The sequence below is a fragment of the Hyposmocoma kahamanoa genome, unplaced genomic scaffold, assembly GCF_003589595.1.
Source record: "Hyposmocoma kahamanoa isolate Upper Pololo Valley unplaced genomic scaffold, ASM358959v1 64, whole genome shotgun sequence".
NCBI classification, from domain to species: Eukaryota; Metazoa; Arthropoda; class Insecta; order Lepidoptera; family Cosmopterigidae; genus Hyposmocoma; species Hyposmocoma kahamanoa.
In genome coordinates, this window is record NW_020653852.1 from 3,415,205 (window position 1) to 3,437,674 (window position 22,470).

Genomic DNA, 22,470 nt, shown 5'->3' on the forward strand with positions numbered 1-22,470 from the left:
CACTTCATTTAGGTAATCTCTGTGTTATGATCAACACAATATATATAAATAATACAAGTCGATAGTTCGGTAGTAGTACCAAAGGCCGCTTGCATATTTATGTGATGAAACACATTTAAATTATGTTTTAAGATTAGATACGCATGTCTGTCACATCTTAGAGTAATTTATAAAGTAATATCGGCGTGAAAATGGGATTTACTGCATTAAAAAGGCTATAAATTGAAACGTCACTTACCGTATAGTAGGATAGCAGCCCTGCATTGTCGTCTAGCACGAACCACCGGTACTGCCAGCCCTTCATCACATTCGTCCATTTACTTAAAGAACCCTCCATCATGATTGTTGAACAAAAAATTAAATTATATCCAAAAAGACATGAAAATAAATACGTAGAATTTACACTGCGGCAAAGACGTTCCACCATAAATAATCCATATGTTTGACATTTTGCGACCGGTGTTGCCAGTAAAGAGAAATGGTAAATACGATTTTTAAATCGATTAACTACCAAAAAGTTATATCGATATCAGAACATAGTTTTCCTTTTTGATTAGTTTTTGATTCCTATACAATTCCTTCTAATTGAAATATCTCAAAATAATTTTCGTTTATTAGACGTAGATAATCTAATTATTTTACCCATAAATAACCAATTAGATATTGATTTGGAACTTATTTCCAATGTTCGCGAAGATGTACTTATCAGAACGTTTGTTTATTGTTAATGAGCATCGACCAATGAAGATCCTATAGGTGGTAACGCTTTACCACGTTGAAACGAGAGCGTTATAACGCGTGCAATGTGGTATGTCGCTGTCACCTTGCAAATTTTTTTGACTTACGTATACCTATTTGAATGCTCTAAATAATATTACAATGAATAATTCGAATAAACACTCTGAACGAAGTTCTAATATAGTACACATTCTAACGTAGTACATATTCTAACAAGTTCGAACATAGAACGTTCAATAAATTATCTGTTGCACTAACGGAAACTTTATTATACTTTAACATGGGGTAAACGAAAATGCACGTATGTAAAAAAAGGTACTTTAATATTGTACAAAAGATTATCACTTTCACAATTTAACGACCAAATACGCAACATCACGCCATTTTAATTTAGTAATACTACCCTACTACTATTTACAAGGATCAGTCGCCTGTTGGCGTACAAATTTCACAACGTCAATGTCGTCTTAATGATCTACCCAGTTTTGCTTTACTATATCCTGATGATATTGACACTTGATTGCTGTTTTCTTGGTCTAAGCTAAGACCTGATAAGTCTATTAAAAATGGCACGTGTTCTGAAGATTCTGCGTTCTTATCATCTCTGTTGTCAAAGTCCTCTGGGGTGCCTTCCCCTTCAATGGCTAATTTCTCGATGTCCTTGCTAAGAGAGTTGTTTTCAGCGGCTTCAACGAATGCGTCGGATAGATCGCCGTTGAGTTTGTTAACGTTGCCGGAAGAAATATCGTACATAAATATTTCTCTGTCTTCATCATTGTCGTCCCTGAAATTAAAAATGATGCAGTGTTTACTAATTGTTTTTGTTAATCATTTTAGATACGTCTTCTTATTTTGGTTAAAAAGTTTCTTTGCAATGAAAAAGTGGACATATTATTAATCTACGGTATTCTATATCAGACTACAAATATTAATCCCGTAAATGAGATTAAGATTCTGTATTTAATAAAATAAATAAATTTTGTAATTTAAAAGGAAAATAAAATGAATAATAAAAGTATTTCAGTAAAAGAAAGTTCAAAATTGTCACTTTTGCCATTTTTAAAAGAAAGAAATTGAAAGCTTACCCAGTGACGAGTAGAACAACAGTTTGCAAATCGGTAGCAGTCTTCTTTTCTGTATCTAACCATTTTTTATAGTTTTCTTTCGTTGGCTTTTTCAATAAATCTTGTAGACTGTCTCCGGCAATGAATTTGATGCCTTTTAAGCTAATGCTTGCTGCTCTCTCTTCTCTGTTATGTTCGCCATTTAATACTTCAGTTTCTACAGGAGCTAAAACAACTACTGATGTTATTTTTCTTCCTTTTAGAATTTCTGGCAAGGGAAATTGGTTCCCGCTTACTTTTAACGGCAAGTATCTATTGTATTTTTTATCATTTAGCGCTACTGGATCAACTCGTGTCGCATCGTCTTCAACGTATTCTTTTGCTATATTTTGTCCTTCAGCAGTTTTTGGGTCAAAGTGGACTACTTTCATCTCAACAGCCTGTTTTTGTGGATTAGCTACGTAACTCGGGATATTTTCAGATGCAGCGATTTCTTGATCATCTTCTTCATCATCAATTCTTGATTGGATACGATCGCCTTCAGGTGATACAACAACAGGTCTGTTTTCACTTGCAGCTAGTTGCTGACCGCCTCCTGCACTAAAGAAGTTAGCCAGCTGATCTGGAGGTAGTGAATCCAAAGGAGTGTCTCCAACTTTGTCGTAGTCTAAAATACTAATGTCAGCGTTATCCAGGATACCTGAAGAAAGTAATTGTTGGCGAAGATCATCAGGAACTTCGTCTGGAAGTTCAATGGTTGGCTGTTTCTTTTTGTCTGCCTTCTTCAGCTCTGGTGTTGAGTTGATGGAGTTCAAAGTAGATGATGAGTATTTTTGAGTGGTTGGATTAATCTCAACAGTTCTAGAAGTAGATTGATAGTATGGTGGGGAAGATGTGCTGCTTACATAAGAAGGTTGCTTAGATCTTTCCTGTGTGTACGATCTAGGAGAAGTAGCTTGTATTTGTTGGTTGTAGCTAAATTTTGATGAATGTTTGTAAATCTGTTGCTGTTCTTGTTGTTGGTGTTGTTGCTGGGCTAGCAATAACTGACTCTGAAGTCTTTGAATCTCTTCTTGTTGTTTTTTAACGTTTTGAGCCAGTTGGAAACGTACCTGTTCTTGTTCAGGGTCAAGAAACTGCTGTTGTTGTTGTACTTGTTGGGATTGCAACTGTTGTTGAGGTCGTTGTTGATGCTGTTGATTTTGCTGGTTTTGTTGATGCTGCTGATTTTGCTGGTGTTGTTGATGCTGCTGATTTTGCTGGTATTGTTGATATTGTTGTTCAGAGTGGCTTTCGGTTGGAGTGGGTTCACTAAATCCGCTGTAGTTAGGTTGAGCTGTTGGGTTAGACACAGTGATATGTTGCTCATATTTGGGAATGGAAGGTACTAGTTCTCCTCCATTTGGAACAAACTGGCCAACATTTTGCTGATGGAATTGGTTTTGCACATTGATTGGAGTTCTTTCGGAAGGTCCTTGAGATTGGTGATTTAGTGGTCTTTCTGATGGGCCATGCGGGCGTAAAAATTGTGGCCTCTCCGACGACTGGAAAGAAAATTGTTGTTCCGGCGTTGGTGATGGCTGAGGATGGAAATTAAATAAAGTAGGAGCAGAAGGTTGTGGTAGGAACTGGGTCTGAGGAATAGCTGAAGGCGATGGTGATGCCTCAACGTGTCCTAAGAATGAGTTTTGCCCGGACGTGTGGGGTTGTTCTGGAGTTGGTCTTGGTCCTGGATGAAAGCTGAATGGTGGTTGTTGAGGTGGCTGAGCTTGATGTTGTTGGAAAACATGACGATTGTCGTCGATGTGGGGTGGCGAGGGTTTAAGGTTGAAGAAAGGTGGTCGACTTGGACCGAGGCCGAGAGAGAAGGAGGGTTTATTCTGGGCGGAATCAGTAAAATGTTGATGTGGTCTCTGTTGTGGGAGCTGCTGGCTGAACGGAACGATTTGAGGACGGTTTGTATCTTCCTTGAAATGAGTTGGATTTGGACTTGGGTTTGGTCGGGGGCCAAGATTGAAAGTTTGACGCTGTCTATTTGGCAATAATTGTTCTTTCACAGGATCTACTTGATCAGTTGTTATGGTGTGGTAATTTTCTTGCAGATACTTAGGTTCATCAAAATATTGAGGTGACTGGGGCTGCTGGAAAGGTCTTTGAGGTCCAGAGTGGAAACCTGGGCGAGGAGGTCCATTTAAATTAGAGTTAGGACCAAATGATGGAGGATTACTCGGACGGACGTGGAATGACGGGCCATTACTAGGTCTTGGAAAAGCATTAGAAAAAGGTGGGCCGACAGGTCCTGGGACTGTAGGTGCACTGTTGGGAAAATGCTGGGTAGGGATTTGTGAAAGCGAAAGTCCAAATGGATTTTGCCGAGGTATGTGTGACTGACCTCTGAAAGGTGAAACTGAGGGTCCTTGTCTTGGAAGTTGTTGCTCGTTACCAAGATATGGCGGTTGGAACTGAATGCGACTTTGAGCGTGCTGTGGCACTAGTCTATAAGTTTGTTGAGTAGGATGGACAGAAGGGATCCTAGGAGTTTCTTGATGTCTGGGTTGGTGTTGTTGTGGTTGGGGTTGTAGATGGGGATGGGATTGAGGTTGCTGGTGAGATTGCTGGCGAGGTTGCTGTTGAGGCTGAGGTTGAGAAGAAGCTGATCGTTCTAATGGCGGATGATTCGCTGCTTGCTGTGGATAGGCAATGGCGGGCTTTGGAGCCGATTCTTCGTGATCTTCTGAATGCAAATTACTTTCTCGTCTATCACTGTTGTAATGGTGTCCATCGTTTCCAAAGCTAATTTTAACATTGCTGTCACTATGATAAATTTCAGATTCAGGTTTAATGATTGCTCTCAATGTCGTTGTTTGCTGCGGAGCATAATACGGTTCAGGAGTTACTGTGACATAATCATTATGGTGGTCATCATGATCTTCATGGTTAGATGGTGGGGTGACGGCAGGAATTGGTTTCTCATAAACAACTTTATCTTTGTTGTGGGGATCTTTGCTGTACTTCACGTAGAAAACATGAACTGGTTCCTTTTTCTTTTTCTGGAGCGGGGGAGGTGGTGGCGCTGGGAGAGATTCGTTAGATTCTTTTATGATGATTTCGATAATAGGTTCAGGAGCTTCGTAATAGTGTGGAGGTGGTTCGTGGCTGTATAAAGGCGCAGTAGGCAAAGATCCATAAGTTGGACCATATGTGTATGCAGCTTGTTGGTCGGTTGGTGGTTGGTGTAGATTCAGGATTTTGGGTTGAGCATATAGTTCGTTCTGGTTCACAAAAGCATCGTCTAAATTATCCAGATTTGGATCATAGAGGGGATCTTTTTGAGAATACTGGACTACTGGTTCCATCTGCACGGCATAAGGAGGTAAATTCGATATTCTGCGTTCGCTAGTCAAAGATCTGAACTGAGTAACTCTTGAGTGGGGAAGAACTAAGGAATATTGAAGATTTTCCGGCGATCTTATAGATTCCAACTGTCGTTTCGGTTTCGTTTTCGCTGTCGAGTTCTTGGCGCATGATACACTGAGCACAGCCAGAGCTGTGACCTGAAACAATAGAAAAAATCTCCTGTTAACATAAAAAAATTAGACATCGATATTATTTAATCGAACATTTTTTTCCGGTGGCAAGAACAGAATTGAAATTTCCATTTTCGCGAGAAAATATCAACAAAGCGGCAGTTTTTAAAATAAGATGACAGATTCCGCTCGTGTTGTAGAAAACAAATCTTACAAGCATCGAAAGGGAACAAATTACAACTAAGTACGTAACAATAAGTAGTTATAAATGTTGCTAGAAACGACATTGATTCGATGGATTGCTCATTTAGAAGAATAGATGTTAGTGGTTGACGGCACATATTTTTCGAATCTGGAAGACAACGTGGAATTAGGAAACCCTCGGCGCACATGTTTCGATCAGATTGAGAATGTTCTTAGGTTAAAAGTATCAAGAATAAATATGTACCTATGTGCGAAAAGACTGATGCGTTCGAAAGAAGTTTGGCAGGAGTGTAACGAGTGGAGTTTCATTGTGTCTAAGGTCTAATTATCCCGTTGGGAGTCAATATATATCGGAAGTTTTGATTTTTACTAAGAATTTAAAATTAAACTTGTGATATAAAATAACGCAATAAATTTTAACTAAAAGTAAAATTTCATATCACTATTTAGTTCCAATCTATTGATTACTATAGTTTTTGTTAATTTTTTATAGATTGTTATTTATGTTTATGTACACGTTAACTTTGTGAGAGTCGATTCAACGGCACATTGTCCTAAAAACCCGGTTGAAGTTTACGTTTTGTTTTTTTTTTGTATTTTTTTTTGCTGTTGCAATACTCGTAGGTTTTTTGTATGACCTAATTTATTTCTATCTAGCAGCAATGTCTGCACGTAAAAATATTTCTTACGTAAAGAAATATTTTTACGTGAGATTGCTTGTAAGTCTATTAATGACTATATTTTAGTACTCTACATTTAAAACACTTTATGGCTCAAACGCGGTCCATGCTGTCATTATATAAACAAAAAGAAATTCACGAGAACTTTTTTTACTAACTATTAAACAAAAAATGATGTATTTGAAGGCTTTAAGTACATTTGAAAGGTTTTCAAATAAGGACATAACACTTTTGTATTTCAATAAACACAGAAAAATTGAGATATCGAGTTTAAATTTATTCCAAGAATTCCATCCTTAAATGTAACAACATTTAAGAATGGAATTTGTTCTAGTTCATACAACCACTGTGAGCAAGCTTGCAGCGGTCACACAGCTGGTCAAACAATCCATCTGTTGAAGAGGAAGTTCGATAACCGTGTAATCTCGCGAAATGTTTCAGTCGAATGGCCACCTCCCTCATGCGATCTAACGCCGTTTGCTAAATTACTTTTTATGGGGCTACGCTAAGGCGTTGGTTTATGCCAACAACGTTAAATGAGCTTAGGAACAATATCAAACGCGAAATTGCCAACGTTTCGGTTTATGTGTGGAAGAGTTGTGGAAAATTGGCTCCAAAAAATTTTACGCTGCTAACGTGCTCGCTGTGGTCACATGAACGAGATCGAATTCTATTCTTAAATGTGACACGTGTATTGTATGCACCTGGAATAAATTAATTATTTGGTTTTGTGAAAACACAAAATTGTTAGTATTGTAAAACTCGATGTATTTCATAATTATTATTTTGTTGATTTTTGTGTTAACCTCAAATAAAACGTTAAATAAAATAGTGTCAAATAAAAAAATATACATGTGGTTTTTGAATAATATTATTTAAGTTCTCGAAAAGTACAGTATTAAATAACATCAGATACTTGTTAAGGTTCATTGTGACAAGAACATAATAAATTGTCCGAAAACCTTGCAAAGTTTCATTTGTTAGTACTTAATGGAAATAATAGCGAAATAAGCCACTGGGAAGTATTATTTTTATTTTGCCCAAAATTGTTTTTTAGAGGGAATACATTGTAACGACGTATTTAAATTAAAATTTATTTTCACGAAAATCAATAGTTTAGAAGTTATGATTTTTTAAATGTATTTTTTTAATTTTTTTTTTAATTTGATACTTTAGTCACTGGCACTTGTTACTCTGAGCTTTTAGTCGCAAAAAACACGAAGGGCATACATTGCCACCGCACCCGTCGCCCTGGGACATAAAGTCAAAACCAGAACACAGTAATAATGCTTATATTAATGCTAGGTGACAGTAATAAGTACTTTCAGAAGGAATTCTACTACTAACTACAAGCACTGCTGAATTCGAGCCAAAGTGACAATACCTAATTAAGTTTTATTGGCCAAGTCGTGTGTTTTGAAAAATTTGCGTCTTCAAGTGACGTAATAGAGCCTGATGTTAAACAAAAATTTATATAAGGACTTTTCGAGAAAACAACTGAACAATAGGTGTAAAGTGGTAAGAAATGTCGACTTACAGACATGTTAACGTAATATTATACATATCTACAGTGCTGTGGAGAAAGTGCCTTAGCGAGAAGCGTCTTGTTTACTCAGTTTGGGACGTTTTGTTCCGCTTCGAGGTGTCGGAGACGAGATTTTTGATGCTTTGATCTTTATTTATAAATAAAACATGTGTATTTTACAACTGCTGTTTTATTGTTATTGCAAGTCTTTGTTACGAATAATTATATAACATTTAACAAGGAGTGTCACGTTGCTCGAAAGCTTGACTCCTGGTACAAAGCGATCCTCGAACGGCAACCTTGGGGTGATAAACACCCCAGGGGGAGATCGCAGTTGCGGTGCATACACCGATATTATTGAAAACTGCTAGGAAGAAGAAGAATATATAACATTTAGTCAACCGGTTTCTACAACAAAAAGGAATTCCCTGTAGAGAATCAGTTAAATTAATAACAGGGGGTCTACTCTTGGTGATAACAGGGGGTCTACTCCTGTACTCTGTCCGATATCCGTCCGTAACAATTACTATCAAATAATACTCGACCAAATTAAAAAACAAAGACAAGTAAAAGAGAACAAAAAAAGGCACCTGGATCAGAATCAATTTATAAAAGTTAATTTCTCGCTTATTCTACTGGAATCGATCGTTCTTTCTCGTTTAGCGCCCATAATTCTAACAGCGCCATCGAGATCGACGATTTTATTATTATGCATAGTAATAATATATAATAAATGATAATATTATAATAAGCTTTATTTATCACTTACAACAGTACAGGTTACTATATATAACTTATTCAATTTCTATTTGTTAGTACGGTTAGTATTGTCTTAATGTACAGTTAGTAGTGTTATGTGTAAGGGTCGCTTTTAGCGGTGAAAGCTTTTTAAACTGCCTCTGTGGCCGAATGGTTACCATGCCGGACTGCCATGCAGAGGTCCCAGGTTCGATTCCCGGGTCGGGAGAAATATTTGTATGGCCTACATTTATTTCTCTCGTGAGTTTGGGTGTAATTTGTGGTTGTCTACGTGTGTATCCATGGCACCCGCGACACAGGGTATCCCTAGTGCGGGGCTATGTTGAGTGTGTACGTTATTAAAAAAAAAAGCCTCCTCCATCTTGTTCCAACAGACTCCGTTCTGTGCCAGTCTTGGCCATAGTGTTCCTGCTACCTCTACGATATCATCACTCCGCCTCTTTGATGGCCTGACTCGTCTCCTTTTCTTATAAATCGGATACCAGTTAGTGACTATCTGTGACCACCTGTCTGAGGGTCTATGTTTCTTTGAATATGACTAGCCCATTTCCACTTTAGTGATAACATAGGTAAGTTTTTTTTGTATATAATAGACACACGCTTAGCCACAATCTTATCTGATGTTAAGCGACGATGTGACCGACGATGGCACGAGTTTGCCTAAAAAATGCCTATTCACTCTAGCCTTGAATAGCCCCAAATTGTACTTTTCGGGAAATATAGATGTAGAGCATTCCAATCCTTTGCCGTACGCATCAGAAAGGAGGAGGCAAAGCGCTTAGTTCTAGCATCAAATGTGATAGGAGCGTGACTAAAAATTCCGACACGTACGATCTACATTTGCTCTTATTGGAATGCCACGAAACTGGTTCCCAAAAGCTTCCTATCATGGCCTAAGGTACAATGGGTGGAAAATCAACGACATAAGAATGGAGTGCCGGAGACCTTCTAGTCGACTGAAGTTAAAAAGCACTGGAATTTTAACCATAATTATCACCGTCCGTTGCTCGATTTCACCAACAGCAGGATGTAAGCATCGCGTATATTTGTTTTTTCAAACAAACCAACGTTCCGAGCCCTTTACAAGTCCCATGGTCACGGGTGACTAAATAAACAAATGTACGTGATATAGATCCGAAAAAATAGTTTCATTACGTATGGTTCTGAGGCTTGAACACTCACATTTAAAGAAGAACGACAGTCCTATGAATGGTAGCTGGAGAGTTCGCACTAACGCCGAAATACAAGAGCTCGTCTCCTAGCGAAACATCATCGGCGAAACCAAAGCGCTTCCCTGACTCGGCCATTTAGAAAGGATGGGCGAGGATCGGAACGTGAAACGAGCCTATCTGGGTCCACCTACTGGACGAAGACCGGTTGGTGGTCTCAGGTATCGCTGGAGTGACGCCGTAGAGGTGGATCTGGATCCCGATTAAGAACTCTTCGATATTTTAACCGAATCGTGCGATTCAATATCGTTCTCAAATCGAAGGGCGCTTTCCGAGCTATTCAGAACATTGTGAGTTAAATGTTAGACTCGGATTCGGATACGATATCTTTATCCAACAGCATTTACAGAGTTAGTCGATGAAATAGATTATAAGAAAAATGAAAATCCTTTTATATGTATTTTTAAGACTTTAAAGGCCTAAAATATAGGAATTCATTAGTCTTGCATTAAAATAAATTAATAAAATTGAACGAAATCCTGACTTTATTTAAAATAATAAGAGATTAACATATTACATTCTTGCTTTGTAAACAATAGGACGTTCGGTAACTTTCAACCGATAACTATGTTTTGAATAACGTTTGTAGCCTTTGCCGGTCGAGAAGTTCGAGTAATCGTACGGGTGTGACGTCATTTCGGTTCGGTTTCGAATACGACAGTTGGACGTTCGATTCGAGAGTTGTGAATAAAAATGAAAAGAAATCGGTCGACAACTGAGTTATCGTAAGGTTCTGAATGCTCCCCCAACCCAGCGTGACCTACAAGCCATCTATTGGCGCGAGATTGCACAGGATCCAAGAGAGCGACATCATCTTCTTTCGGAGGGCAAGACACATTTTGGGTCGCTGAGCCAGCGGAGTAAGTAAGTACATATGTGTAACAATCGCGAAAACTCGATATTTTCATCCGTGATTTTCTCATCCTGTTACATTCGATTGAATGTAACAAGATGAGAAATGAATGAATTTATGAATCTGTAGATTTACAGATTCATAAACTCAAACAACGTTTGTCTTATCTATCATTTTGTGACGCATTCACTGAGTTCACTACCATACCACGTCACGCTTTGGTACGTATCACGCGCCGTAACGTGCATTTATCACGTAACGACAGTAGTGAAAATAAATTTCTTTCTAACTTGGCAGACTTTAGCATCTCTTCATACCCCAAAACAACATGTGATCATAGGCAAAAACTCAAAAGGACATAAAGGTTTTTCTCACTGGGTTAATGAGAGTTCGTGATCATACCTCATCGTACACTTTAACACAACTGCATAAACCTTTCCACTATTTAAAACAGTATATTATACATCGAGTTCTTAGGTTTTCGCGATTGTACACATAGGAAATGAAACTATTTTTCCGTATTTAAATCGCGTATATTTGTTTTTTCAAACAAAGACTGTACCACCTCAGTCAACCATGACCATGGGACCTGTAAAGGGCCCGAAACGTCGGTTTGTTTGAAAAAACAAATATACGCGATTTAAATACGGAAAAATAGTTTCATTTCCTAAGTATATTACATGTTGGGAACTTGAGAGACGTCGTTTTTCGGCGTCGGGAAGTGAACGTGCTTTACAGCTCCGCCACCAATGAGGAGATTTCGTAGTGGACTCAGAGGCGACAGTGAGTGACAGGAAATAGGGAGGTTACTGTATGTGCACCCGGAGCGGCTCACTCGAGATACTCGACGAGTAGGATGAAGTCAAGTGACAGAGGTCTGTGACAACCTTTTACACTGGGTGAACTGCGTCAGAACCTGAACTTATAAGATTCCTGCGCGCACAGGTTATAGTGTCTTTCTCGTATACCCTATCGGACGGTAGGAAGGGTCGCTATAATTAAAACTAATGTAGAAATACCAAGTGCCGGGAAGAACTAGTTGTGCGCTTGATGGTAAATGACACTCCTGTCCTTAACAGTGCCGCTCAGAGTTTTATATTGCAAAGATTAAAAAACATAAGTTGTGCAGTCCCATGTGCTTGTAACTTCACCAATACTTGTCTTGAATTTATTTATGTTATGTATGAAAATTAGATAACAGCATTAATTAATGTTATACAAAATAACTTTCGTTTATTACGACGTAATGGTCGACACATTATTAATTGAATAGATAGTTATCTGCTATCTCGTAGTTCCGAAGTAGATAAGTGTATGTATACATTTATGTAAAAGCTTCATTTCAATAATACGATATTTCATTTTTAGTTTCCAATTGGCAAAATCACTGTATCTAGCTTTTTTGTTATTAGCAAAGACCTTGAAAAGCTGAATGTATTAAATACGTAAATAAATAAACGGTTAAATTAATTAAAAATAAATATTTACATAAACAAATCATATTAAATATGAATACTAAAGTATCTTCATATTGAATAAAAGGCTAAAACTCAAAACAAAATGGCTACATATCGAGTTCTTAGGTTTTCGCGATTGTTACACATAGGAAATGAAAATATTTTTCCGGATTTGGTCACTATTGACACATGGTCACAGTCAATCGTGACCATGAGACCTGTAAAGGGCCCGAAACGTCGGTTTGTTTGAAAAAATATACGCGATTTAAATCCGGAAAAATAGTTTCGTTTCATAAAATGGCTACATTTTTACTCACAACAACAAAACCTCTTCTAAACACACAATCGTATTAAAAAAACTTTCTAAGCATTTTTTAGCAAATACGATACATCTCGGTTAGTTAGAGTTTTTATTTAGTTATATGTGCAAATTTGTTCAAGCATCTATGGTTTAATTATTTGTTTTTGGTTCAAAAATGTGTGTGTTTTTTCTTGAATCTAGAAATCCTTTTAACTTATTTAAGTGTAATATTCAGTACGCGTTGTTAATGAAATAGTTTAGATTTTTTCTTTAGAGGAATAAGGGGAAACTATAATACGACAATACCGTGATTTTAAAGAGATATTATTCAAGTGTATTACTTTCTTCAAGTTAAATTAAATACTCCTATTCCAATCTCTGCTAATTTTTTGGAGTTGTAAAATATTTATAGCCTCGTATTTTACCCTGTTTATAAATATCATTTAAAATTAAAGAGCGCTTTGGCCGTTGTTTGACGGAGAGAACTAAAATTTTCTCTCCTTTCTTTACTTATAAGTTATAACCCCAGAGACGGATGCATTTAAACTAAATTAAGTATAGTTTCCATTTATAATACAAATTTGATTCATTACAGTATAATAACGCCTTTAAGGGCCGAATCTCTGTAGTGCGCTATAGAGGCGCGCACGGATCCCTATTATGCGATAATGAGAAAATGTTGCGCTTGTGCACTCTCCCGGCTCTCATTCAGCACTAACGACTCCTGAGGGTCAACGCCGATCTCTGAGGGTCATTGCTGCATCCCTGAATGTCCCACACTTAGTGTTGAGAAGTTCTGGTAAATATTTTTTTTATGACACCCAGTGACGAGATGAACAAGTCGTGCACCTGGTGGTAAGCGACACGTCTATAAATGACAGTTACAATATTGCTCTGAGCTTCAAATCGCAAAGGTCCGAGGAGCATTGCCACTGCACCCGTCACTCTGAGACATAAGTTGACAAGTTCCATGTGCTTGTAATTTCACCAGCACCATTACCCTTCAAAACCAGAACGCAGCGCGCATTACTACTTGGCAGCAAAAATAGATAAGATGACAGTACTTACTTGTACAAGCCCTTTCACAAGCTCTACTGTTACCTTACCAAAATGTTTATAAACCTGTTGTTATCATTGTAGCTATGAGATACTAATATTAGATTAGAAGTTGTATTACCTAACTAGCTAACTATAATGGATTATGTCCGAAGTAAAATCTATTATTATTATTATCTATCTAATTTAGACTCTCGCCTCCACCATTACCCAAAAGATGCATTTTGAAGGAGAGGCGGTATTCCCCGGCACAGTCGGCCGGCACTCAGGTTCAAGAACCGGCGAACGATTATAATTAACTATTATTGAATAGAATAGAATATACATTTATTGCAACGCCACACATACCACAAAATAAAAAGTCCAAAAATAACATAAAATAAGGAAAAATGGACAAAAAGCAAACAAAAAAAAACAAAATATAACAACTGCAAATTTCGTATTATTATTTGTGCGGTTGTGGCGTACGCAAAAGGCCTTTAATCAGCTTATTCCACAGCCGTAATTGACTGTGGCGGTTTTCAATGAGCCCTGCGAGATGCGTGACGCACGTGTATAGTTCTTATTGTTATGTAGAAATATTTCTTTCACAAATAACAAACCAGTTATCTATTAAAAATACAACGTGTTACTATAGTTAATTACGTAGTTATCTGTACTAGACGTTTCAGACAACTATCGCCAAATTAACCAGACATTAATATGTGTATAAGATTAATATAATGAAAATGATGCTAGACGTTTGTGCCTTAGGCCATGACAGGAAGCTTTTGGGAACCAGTTTCGTGGCATTCCAATAAGAGCAAATGTAGATCGTACGTGTCGGAATTTTTAGTCACGCTCCTATCACATTTGGTGCTAGAATTAGAATAATTATGGTTCTTTTTACTGATTAACATATGGTGCTATTACTTCTTGTACTATTTTTAGAATCAATAAATTAAAGTTTTACGGAGTTTCATGACTGCATAGTTAACTTATTCGTTGTAATATATTGTATCCTTTCCATCTGAGAAGATCATGATCATAGATGGTATTCCGTGGCTTAGATCTGCTGGAAGACGTTGGTCCGAATTCAGCCAGATCGAAAGTTTTTTTTTTCCGATTTTTATAACATTATATAATATATAATGCTCTGTCGCGACAACGGACGTAGCTAGTTGAATTTTTTAAATTAATTTTATAATCACTAGTAATCTAAATCATGTGTCAATTTTACTAAAGTTCATAGCCACTACAGCCTTATCATGTACCTATGAATACGTATCTGTAATTCAGTATAACTCGGCCACTTTAAGGGTAAGTGTCTACTTAATATCCATCAAGTTAGGGACTGTTTTGTAAAAATGTACTTGTTTTCTATATATACCTTTCAATGTTACAGCCTTAGAATAATAACGCATAGAATGATAGTTTCATATCAAATGAACTGTCACAAGTGAGGTAAAAATCAAATTCATGTAGGGTAGTTTTAGTAGTAGGTTAATTTTCGGTTTTAGTGAATATTTATATAAAAATACAAGTCGAAACGCGTTACTTCCTTGTGGAATGTGACGTTAGTATCTATTTTATGTTTGTCTGACGTATTTTTACACTCATTTACCGCACATTTCGTCATTTTTAGCTAAAATTCTGGAGTTGTTCGCGGTGCAAGTTGACCTTGAGCACTGAAGGCCCGCCCGCTCGTGTAGCTCGCTCGCTCACTTAGCGTATGCGGGCTAGGTTTCTATGCGTTATTATTCTAAGGTTACAGCCTTCTTTGTTACCTTTTCTTCTTATCGACTTTAAATAAATTTGTGGACCTGAAGTTTTCTGTTTTATTTTTTTTTAGGTTTGTCTGGTCACGGCTTGTTAGAGTTACAACCCTTTCAACGGAAAGCCAGTGAACTCCAATAACTGGATTCATCCATTAATTTGCCATTCTTGGAGATGGAATATTTTTCAACAAAAAAGGAATCATCGAAATCGGTTTACAAATGTAGGAGTCGTCGCGTAATATACACATAAAAATAAATACGAATTGAGTACCTTTTTTTGAAGTCGGTTAAAAAAGATATAAAATCGAGTCTTTACTTCAAAGTAATTGTTCGGAGTTGCAAAACTCATGAAGATATCAAAAACTTATAAAACCACAAATTCAACACCAACAAGGTTAAATCTTTTAACACCTACATTACCAAAAATGGCGAGCCATTTAAAAAGTAAAATAAAAAGAGCCCACTTGTTGCCTTGTTTCAATTAACAGTTATTGCTGTAACCCAGTGGAAGACTTACAAAACTAAAAGTAAGAGGCATGGACAAGCAACATGAAGAAACTGATATGTAATACGAATATGGGATACAAATTTGGTGCTTTCGTGATTGCAACACCAAAACGTACGTAACGTACATAGTTCCAAAGTGATTTTGTCATAAAAATATCACAAACTACATGAAACAAAATTATGTATGTATTTTAGTAGAAATAGAACTCCTCCTTGTCTACCTTACCTGTTTCTGCCGCGAAGCAGTAATATGGCGAGTTTAGAAGGGTGCTGGTGAAATTACAGGTATATGGGACTTGTCAACTTTACGTCTCATTGTGACGGGTGCAGTGGCAAAAGAAGATCCCTAAGATTTTTGCGATTTAAAGCTCGGGCTAGGAATGCAACTGTTACAACAGTAATAAGTAATAATAAAACAACACAATTTTTTTAAGGTCCAATAGTGTTAGTAACTGACAAACATAACTTAAAGACTTGGTTAGTGGTAATAATAATAAATAGTTGCACAAAAATTAAATTATAAAAAGTGACAGCCGACTCTCAGATTTCTCACCCGCATCCAGACCCAATAGTTTCTTGTGACACTACTCAATTAGGGCTCGAATGAAAGATTACATAATGGGTAGGTCATATCTATCAGGGTAACCTATAACAAAGTCGAAAATTTTTTTGTCCGAAATAACGTTTGTTCGAATATTCATTACACCAAAAACCCAATTGTAACAAAACAGTTGTTCTTTCAGGATATGTTGAATGTGTATCGCAAAGACACGATTAGGTTTGGTTAGGTTAGGTTAAGTTAGGTTTGAGGGCGTATCGCACCGTGTCCTACGAGGCAGCGTGCGTCCTCGCAGGTACCCCCCCATGGGACCTAGAGGCGGAGGTCTTAAAGGCCGTATACACCCATAGGGCTGACGCCAGGAGGGAAGGGGCAGACCTGTACCCCGAAGACGTCCACAGGTGGAGACTGAACGTGGGAGGCGGTGAGCTCCTTCTGTGAGGTTGTAATAACACGGAAGGAGACGGCGGAGCGGATTAGAGAGGATGACGTCCTCGCTGATTCCCGCCGGCGGAAGAGGACAGGGCGGAGGCGCCGCGCGGAAATGCGCCTTTTCCCACTGTAATGGGACTCCAGTGACGAGTCGGGGCTTACTCGTCGCCCGTAACATTCAGTCCCAAGAGGGTAGGGCGACTTCCACGTGTTCCAGGAAGCCGCCCCCAGGTGCACCAGTGGCAAGGGCCACTTGAGAGGGTTCGCGCGCCAAACAAAGGCCGCGAACGTCCGCTCTTTGGGGGTCGAGGGTAATGGGTAACCGGTACCATAACCCCCACTAAGCGGCTGGTTGGAACACCCCGGAGTTTTAGTGGGTAGGCTTCCTTTCTGGAAAAGAGTCCCACATAACCCCGCACCTCCCCGGGCGCGGTGGTATGCGTAACGCATTTCTCCAAATAAAAAAAAAAGGTTAAGTTAGGTTTAAAAGAAAAAACATTTTCCTCTCAAAATTACTTTCGAGATTATGAAATTTCGGCCGAATGTTATTTCTGGAAAATGTAATTTCCGACTACTGATAGGTAACCATCTATCAGATATGACTTGTAAAATGGTGTTGGTGCTGCCCCTCAGTCCGCTGGGCGCTGAAACCATCAACCTGCGCCTCTGCAAACATGGTAAATGTTATTATGGATAGGCGTGTCGCTGATCACCAGGCGGAAGACTTGTTCGTCCCGTAAATAACGCTTCTATTTGAGCGTAAAAAACTTTTTTTAACACTTTATTTATTTAGGCGCTTTGATCATTACCGAACATGTCAGCCCTTTAGAAACACTATGTCTCAAGAAAACACTTAATAAAATCCAGGCAGATAAGTCAAAATACTACCTAACGAAACATGTATAGAAAATCTTCGTAGCACTACATAAAACCACCCAATTTTAAATGTACGGTAACCAACTTGTGCAAGTAACTGTACCTTAATAGGTTCCGTCTGAACATACTGTATAAGTAAAATTATGTATATCGTCAGTAATGCCACACACTTTGCGGATGGGTGAATTCACTCTCCACATCAAATACGAAATTTGTTTAATGGAATAAAATTTAGGTGTCCGGATCGAAGCCTATGCGCGCAGTTATCGACTTACTTTTTTTTTTAATTGAATGTTCTGACTTACGTGGCCTATTAAACTTTTTTTTCAAAATATGCAAGGAAAGACGACATGGCTTCTTTGATTCAAATAGCATTTAAGTATATTTGAAAAGAGCAATCTCCAGAGTCTTGCTCGTTCTTCTCAGGGAAGTCAGCGCAGTAGATAAGCAGTAGCTTAAAAATAACGTTTTAAATTGTAAATTTATTTTACCTATGGAATAAATAACTTTCCTCGTAATATGTCCATGACCGTATTATATGTGGCCAGTCTTTCATAATGAAGGTATGTTGTCATAATATAACCCTATAGTAGCATTCCTTTAAATATGTCCTTGAGTGTTTTTGAAAATAAGCGAATAGCGCTTAACAAGTTCTAAGAACGGTGTGCTGAATAACGCCAAGTAAAGAGGTATTATAACGAAAGTATATAAGTTTAAAGCTGATATTTCTTCTTCACTTTTGCCTTGTGAGCGAGTTGGTGGTTTAGTTAAAAGTACGTTTTTCTGGGTCAGACAATTATAAGAGTTCAACAAATGCAACAATAAACAACAAAATCGTCATCTCACTTCTTATACAGCTAATATGTGCTAGCGACTGCTCTATGAGACCCAATAAACTTGCAAGTCACATGACGTAACTGTACAAAAACACGTCTATTATAAAAATTATAATTTCCATTGAAAGCTATTATCCAATATCCAACTTTACATAATATTTAATGAAGAAGATTTCGCGGTATTGTAGCATAACATCTGTCTATAGACAGATGATTCAGGAAACCAAATTTGCATATAACACGTCCAAGATAAATGTGATTCTCACATTTTGTTTCGACAACTTTATATTTGCATCTCATTTTACACATTTTCATATCGTTTTAAGTCCTATTACATTTAATTTAAGGGTGATATAATTTTTATTGAAAAGGTGAAGAGGAGTGAGGTAACACGGGAATTGTTGTTTTTTTCTCACGATGTTGGAGATAGAACGTTTATTGTTGTACATGTGGCGTTAAAACCTGCTTTTTTGCAGTTTGGGGAAGTATTAGGTCAGTAAGTTACACGCTATTAATCTTAGTTCATTGTGTTCGCAATGAATAAGACAGGAAAATAATGAGCACGAGTTTTCTCGTAGGAACAGAGAAATAGTATTGCTGGTGGAGTTCACTATGCAGATGAAGCAGAATTGCTGTATTATGGATCAAAAGGCAGACTAATTACAGGTACAGAATACTAATTAAGGTCTTATAAGCCACTGCCGATATATATATATATATTTTTTTCATTTATTTGTGGCAACAAACAGTCATACATGAAATAGTAATTATTTACATATATTCCTCTTAAAATAGACCTATAGTGCCAGCAGATTATAAATAGATTATAATAAGAACGGCTGTAACATATCTTATAGAGTTATTTGTAATGATAACATTCTTGTTTTATGCGTTACTAGAGTTTTACATTAATATATGAATTAGCGGGCTAAAAATACTTCCTTAGTACCTCAAATGCTAGCAGGCAGTGGTAACCGGTTTGCACCAGGTGGACCACCTGGTTATTTACTGGTTTATAATGTGTTATATACACAATAAGCCTGACTTATGGCTTTGTTTTATTATTTGAAATTGCAAGCCCACTAAATATATTTTTAAGTAAGTTATAAGAGAATTAGGACGATATGTATGATTAAATCTTTTATGATTAGAGTGTGTGCGTGTGCGTTATATAACGCATTGTTAATACAATAGTGTATTAACTCAAAAAGTGGGCTTTCTCAGAATCGATGAAAAACGAATTACTCACTTCCCTCAAAAAAATCATTATTATATTCGTTATTGTTTATTACAGACACTTAAACAATTTCTCTAATATATTTAAAAATGAAATGGAAACAAATAATTTAATATTTTTGAATAAGGATTATTTTGGCCAGTAGTAGTAGAGAGTTAAAGATTATTTCTTACAGTATTCCAACGACGGTTTTTTTGACTTATAGAGAATCAAATTTTACGTTCAGTAATGATATAATATTAAATTTAACACATATTGAGTTACAACACTATTGTAATAGTAGTGCGATATGTAGAATTTTGATCTAGGCACTTGCATTTTTAAAATGTTCTTTATAGTTTTGGAAATTAAACTATTTATTTTTCGAATCTATAGTGCGTACCTACATTTGTTTTAAAATAAACTAACGTTTTGGGCCTTTTACAGGTCCCGTTATCAGTTATTTTTAATACTACGCCAATCATCCTATTCAGCACTATAATTACAAAAGTTATTTATTTTATTTTTAATTTGCCAAGCTTCTCGATTGCAATCTCGTACTATAAATAGTTCATTTATAAAGAAGAATTGTAATGGAAATAAAATTAATTTGTTTTTTTCATTTAAATTTACAAAAATAATAATGATATATGACAATGTAACTTGTTTCCACCTAATTCAACGCACAATTATTGCAACAACAAGCACAATGAATGCAACAACAATTTTAAATAATGAATCTTGCTGTGACTGATTCAATTAAGACGTCGTAAAACATGATAAAATCTGTTTCAGTGAATAGATTGCACAATCAAAAAAAAAATCTTTGTTCATCCATGGTCGTAAACAGATAAGAAATTAGTAGCAGTAGAGCTCTTTGTGAAATGGTTTGTCCAGGGAAGTAGTGCCATTTTACTTATTTCTACCGGCAAGCAGCTTTGTGGGTGCTGGTGAAATTACAGGCCCATGGGACTTGTCAACTAATGTCTCAGGGTGTCAGGCGCATTGGCAGTGCCCCTCAGATATTTGCGATTTAAAGATTTAAGCGGCAATGCAACAACAACGAACAGGCGTGTCGCTTACCACCAGACGACTTGTTTTTTCCATCACTTGATTTTGAAAAACGTGTTAATATTGTGTTAAAGCATAACAATAGTGTCATCTGCAAAAAAGCCAAACTAATATAACATTAGCATAGCAATAAAAGGGGGAACGCTGCGCCGGCACCTTGCCTCGCGGACCCAATATTATTCATATAATGTAATTCTAGTTTTAGTTTCTTGTAGTAAGCTTTTATTGAACCAACGTATTTTAGCTCATTGTTTAATAAAAACAAAATAATTAAAAACAGGATAATTTTCTATAGTAAGGGAAAAAATCATTAAGAAGAGCACCTTTCTCGCATAAAACCTAATAACCGGTAGGATTCGCGACAGGCGTGGCCGGCGAAAGTAGTGATGACGTAACTAGAAACTGCGATGGACCGATAGCGTTCGCGAGTTTGCGCTTGCGACGAGCGAAGAGGTAATGAACTTTGTAGTGTGGGTTAGGTGGATTGCACGCGGGTGCGGTGCACTGCGGTTATTTTCTTTGAAGTTATATAAATCCGCACTTTGCCCCTTTGGATGAGTGAGCCACCACACATATCGACACTGATTCGTATTAAGTCAGTCAGAGACTTTGTGCGATTCGTGTCGGCGATCCGAACCGAAGCGAAACGCGTAACGACTTCTTAACCCTTTTTACATGGACATAAAGCCTTTTCCGATAAGGTCAAGCCGATTCCAAATTTTCAAGTATGGTGACTCCCTAAAGCACGTTTTCTTACCCTAAGGGGTCCATGTAATTAACGTCGGGTGTCCATGGCGAGCCTACCTAATATAATGCACTGATATAAAAATTGATTTACAATATATTGTGAGTAAGTAAGAACTGTGCGCGTGACCTTTTTGAATTTTGTGACAGCCATCCGTTACAATTGGAGCAAGCGAATCGTGCGTCAATGCAATCCGCGAGCCTTTTCTAAGCCAGAGCCTAATCTCAAAGGGTCTTCTCTTATTTGTTTTAGATTTGATGTTCAACATGAAACTATCAAAGTTTATACAAATCAATTCGCTCTGAATAGACTAAAATATGCATTATGTTCATTGACTTACAATTATATGGACGTCGGGTCCGCGCTAAAAAGTGTCCGAACTTACAGGGCGTTAAAATCGTATACAGAGCGTCATTCACGCTTTAGTCTTCGTTTGTTCGACTGACAGCGAAGCAAGCAAAATTAGACAGTACTGCGATGACATTACAATTTAAATTCAACGTTTTAGCTTTTTCATATTCCTTTACATGTCACTACGTTTAAATAGGTTGACTTGGGGCATTTTTTTCGTGGTTTTTGTATTATAACCGTCGTCCATTTATTTGTAAGTCAATGATTATGTTAATTTAATTTGTTTTGTGTCTCAGAGAAAAAGGATCAACCATTAAAAAAGATGACCGTTATAGATTTTTTTGACTCTTGCTTTGGCAAATTTAAAATGATCATTATACGTACCTTAATAATTTTAAGCAAACAAATAGAGACTATGAAAAGCTTCCGAAATACAAAATTATCACAAATGGGATTCCGTGAAAATTAAATAGGAACTTTAAGTATCACAGTTTATCTATTTCGCAACACAAGTAGTTTCTACAAAGTAACAACTCTGTGACCAGTAGCCAACAATACCCTTCCTATATCATCAAGTTGATTGTTTGCTCAGGTCGACATGCAAACAAGCGAATGTAGGCACGCAAGCTGTAATTTGAGGTTGTGGCCGTGGGAAGCCTTAGATGTTCGGTTTACTAGGTGATTTCAGGTTACGTGAGGTTATTAAAGAGTTAAAGTGTCAAGACAA

The 22,470-nt window shown here is 37.2% G+C and overlaps 1 protein-coding gene across 1 annotated transcript in view; it reads right to left on the minus strand.

Annotated features, from left to right (window-relative positions):
• Nucleotides 1-1,057: 1,057 nt before the first annotated feature.
• Nucleotides 1,058-22,470, minus strand: part of LOC113230763 (bromodomain-containing protein 4-like) — a 73,929-nt gene continuing 52,516 nt past the window's right edge. The window contains exons 2-3 of the mRNA XM_026464846.1: nucleotides 1,824-5,356; nucleotides 1,058-1,522 (exon numbers count right to left, since the gene is read on the minus strand). Coding sequence (XP_026320631.1) covers nucleotides 1,195-1,522; nucleotides 1,824-5,356 — 3,861 coding nt within the window. The 3' untranslated portion in view covers nucleotides 1,058-1,194. The remainder of the gene's footprint in view (nucleotides 1,523-1,823; nucleotides 5,357-22,470) is intronic.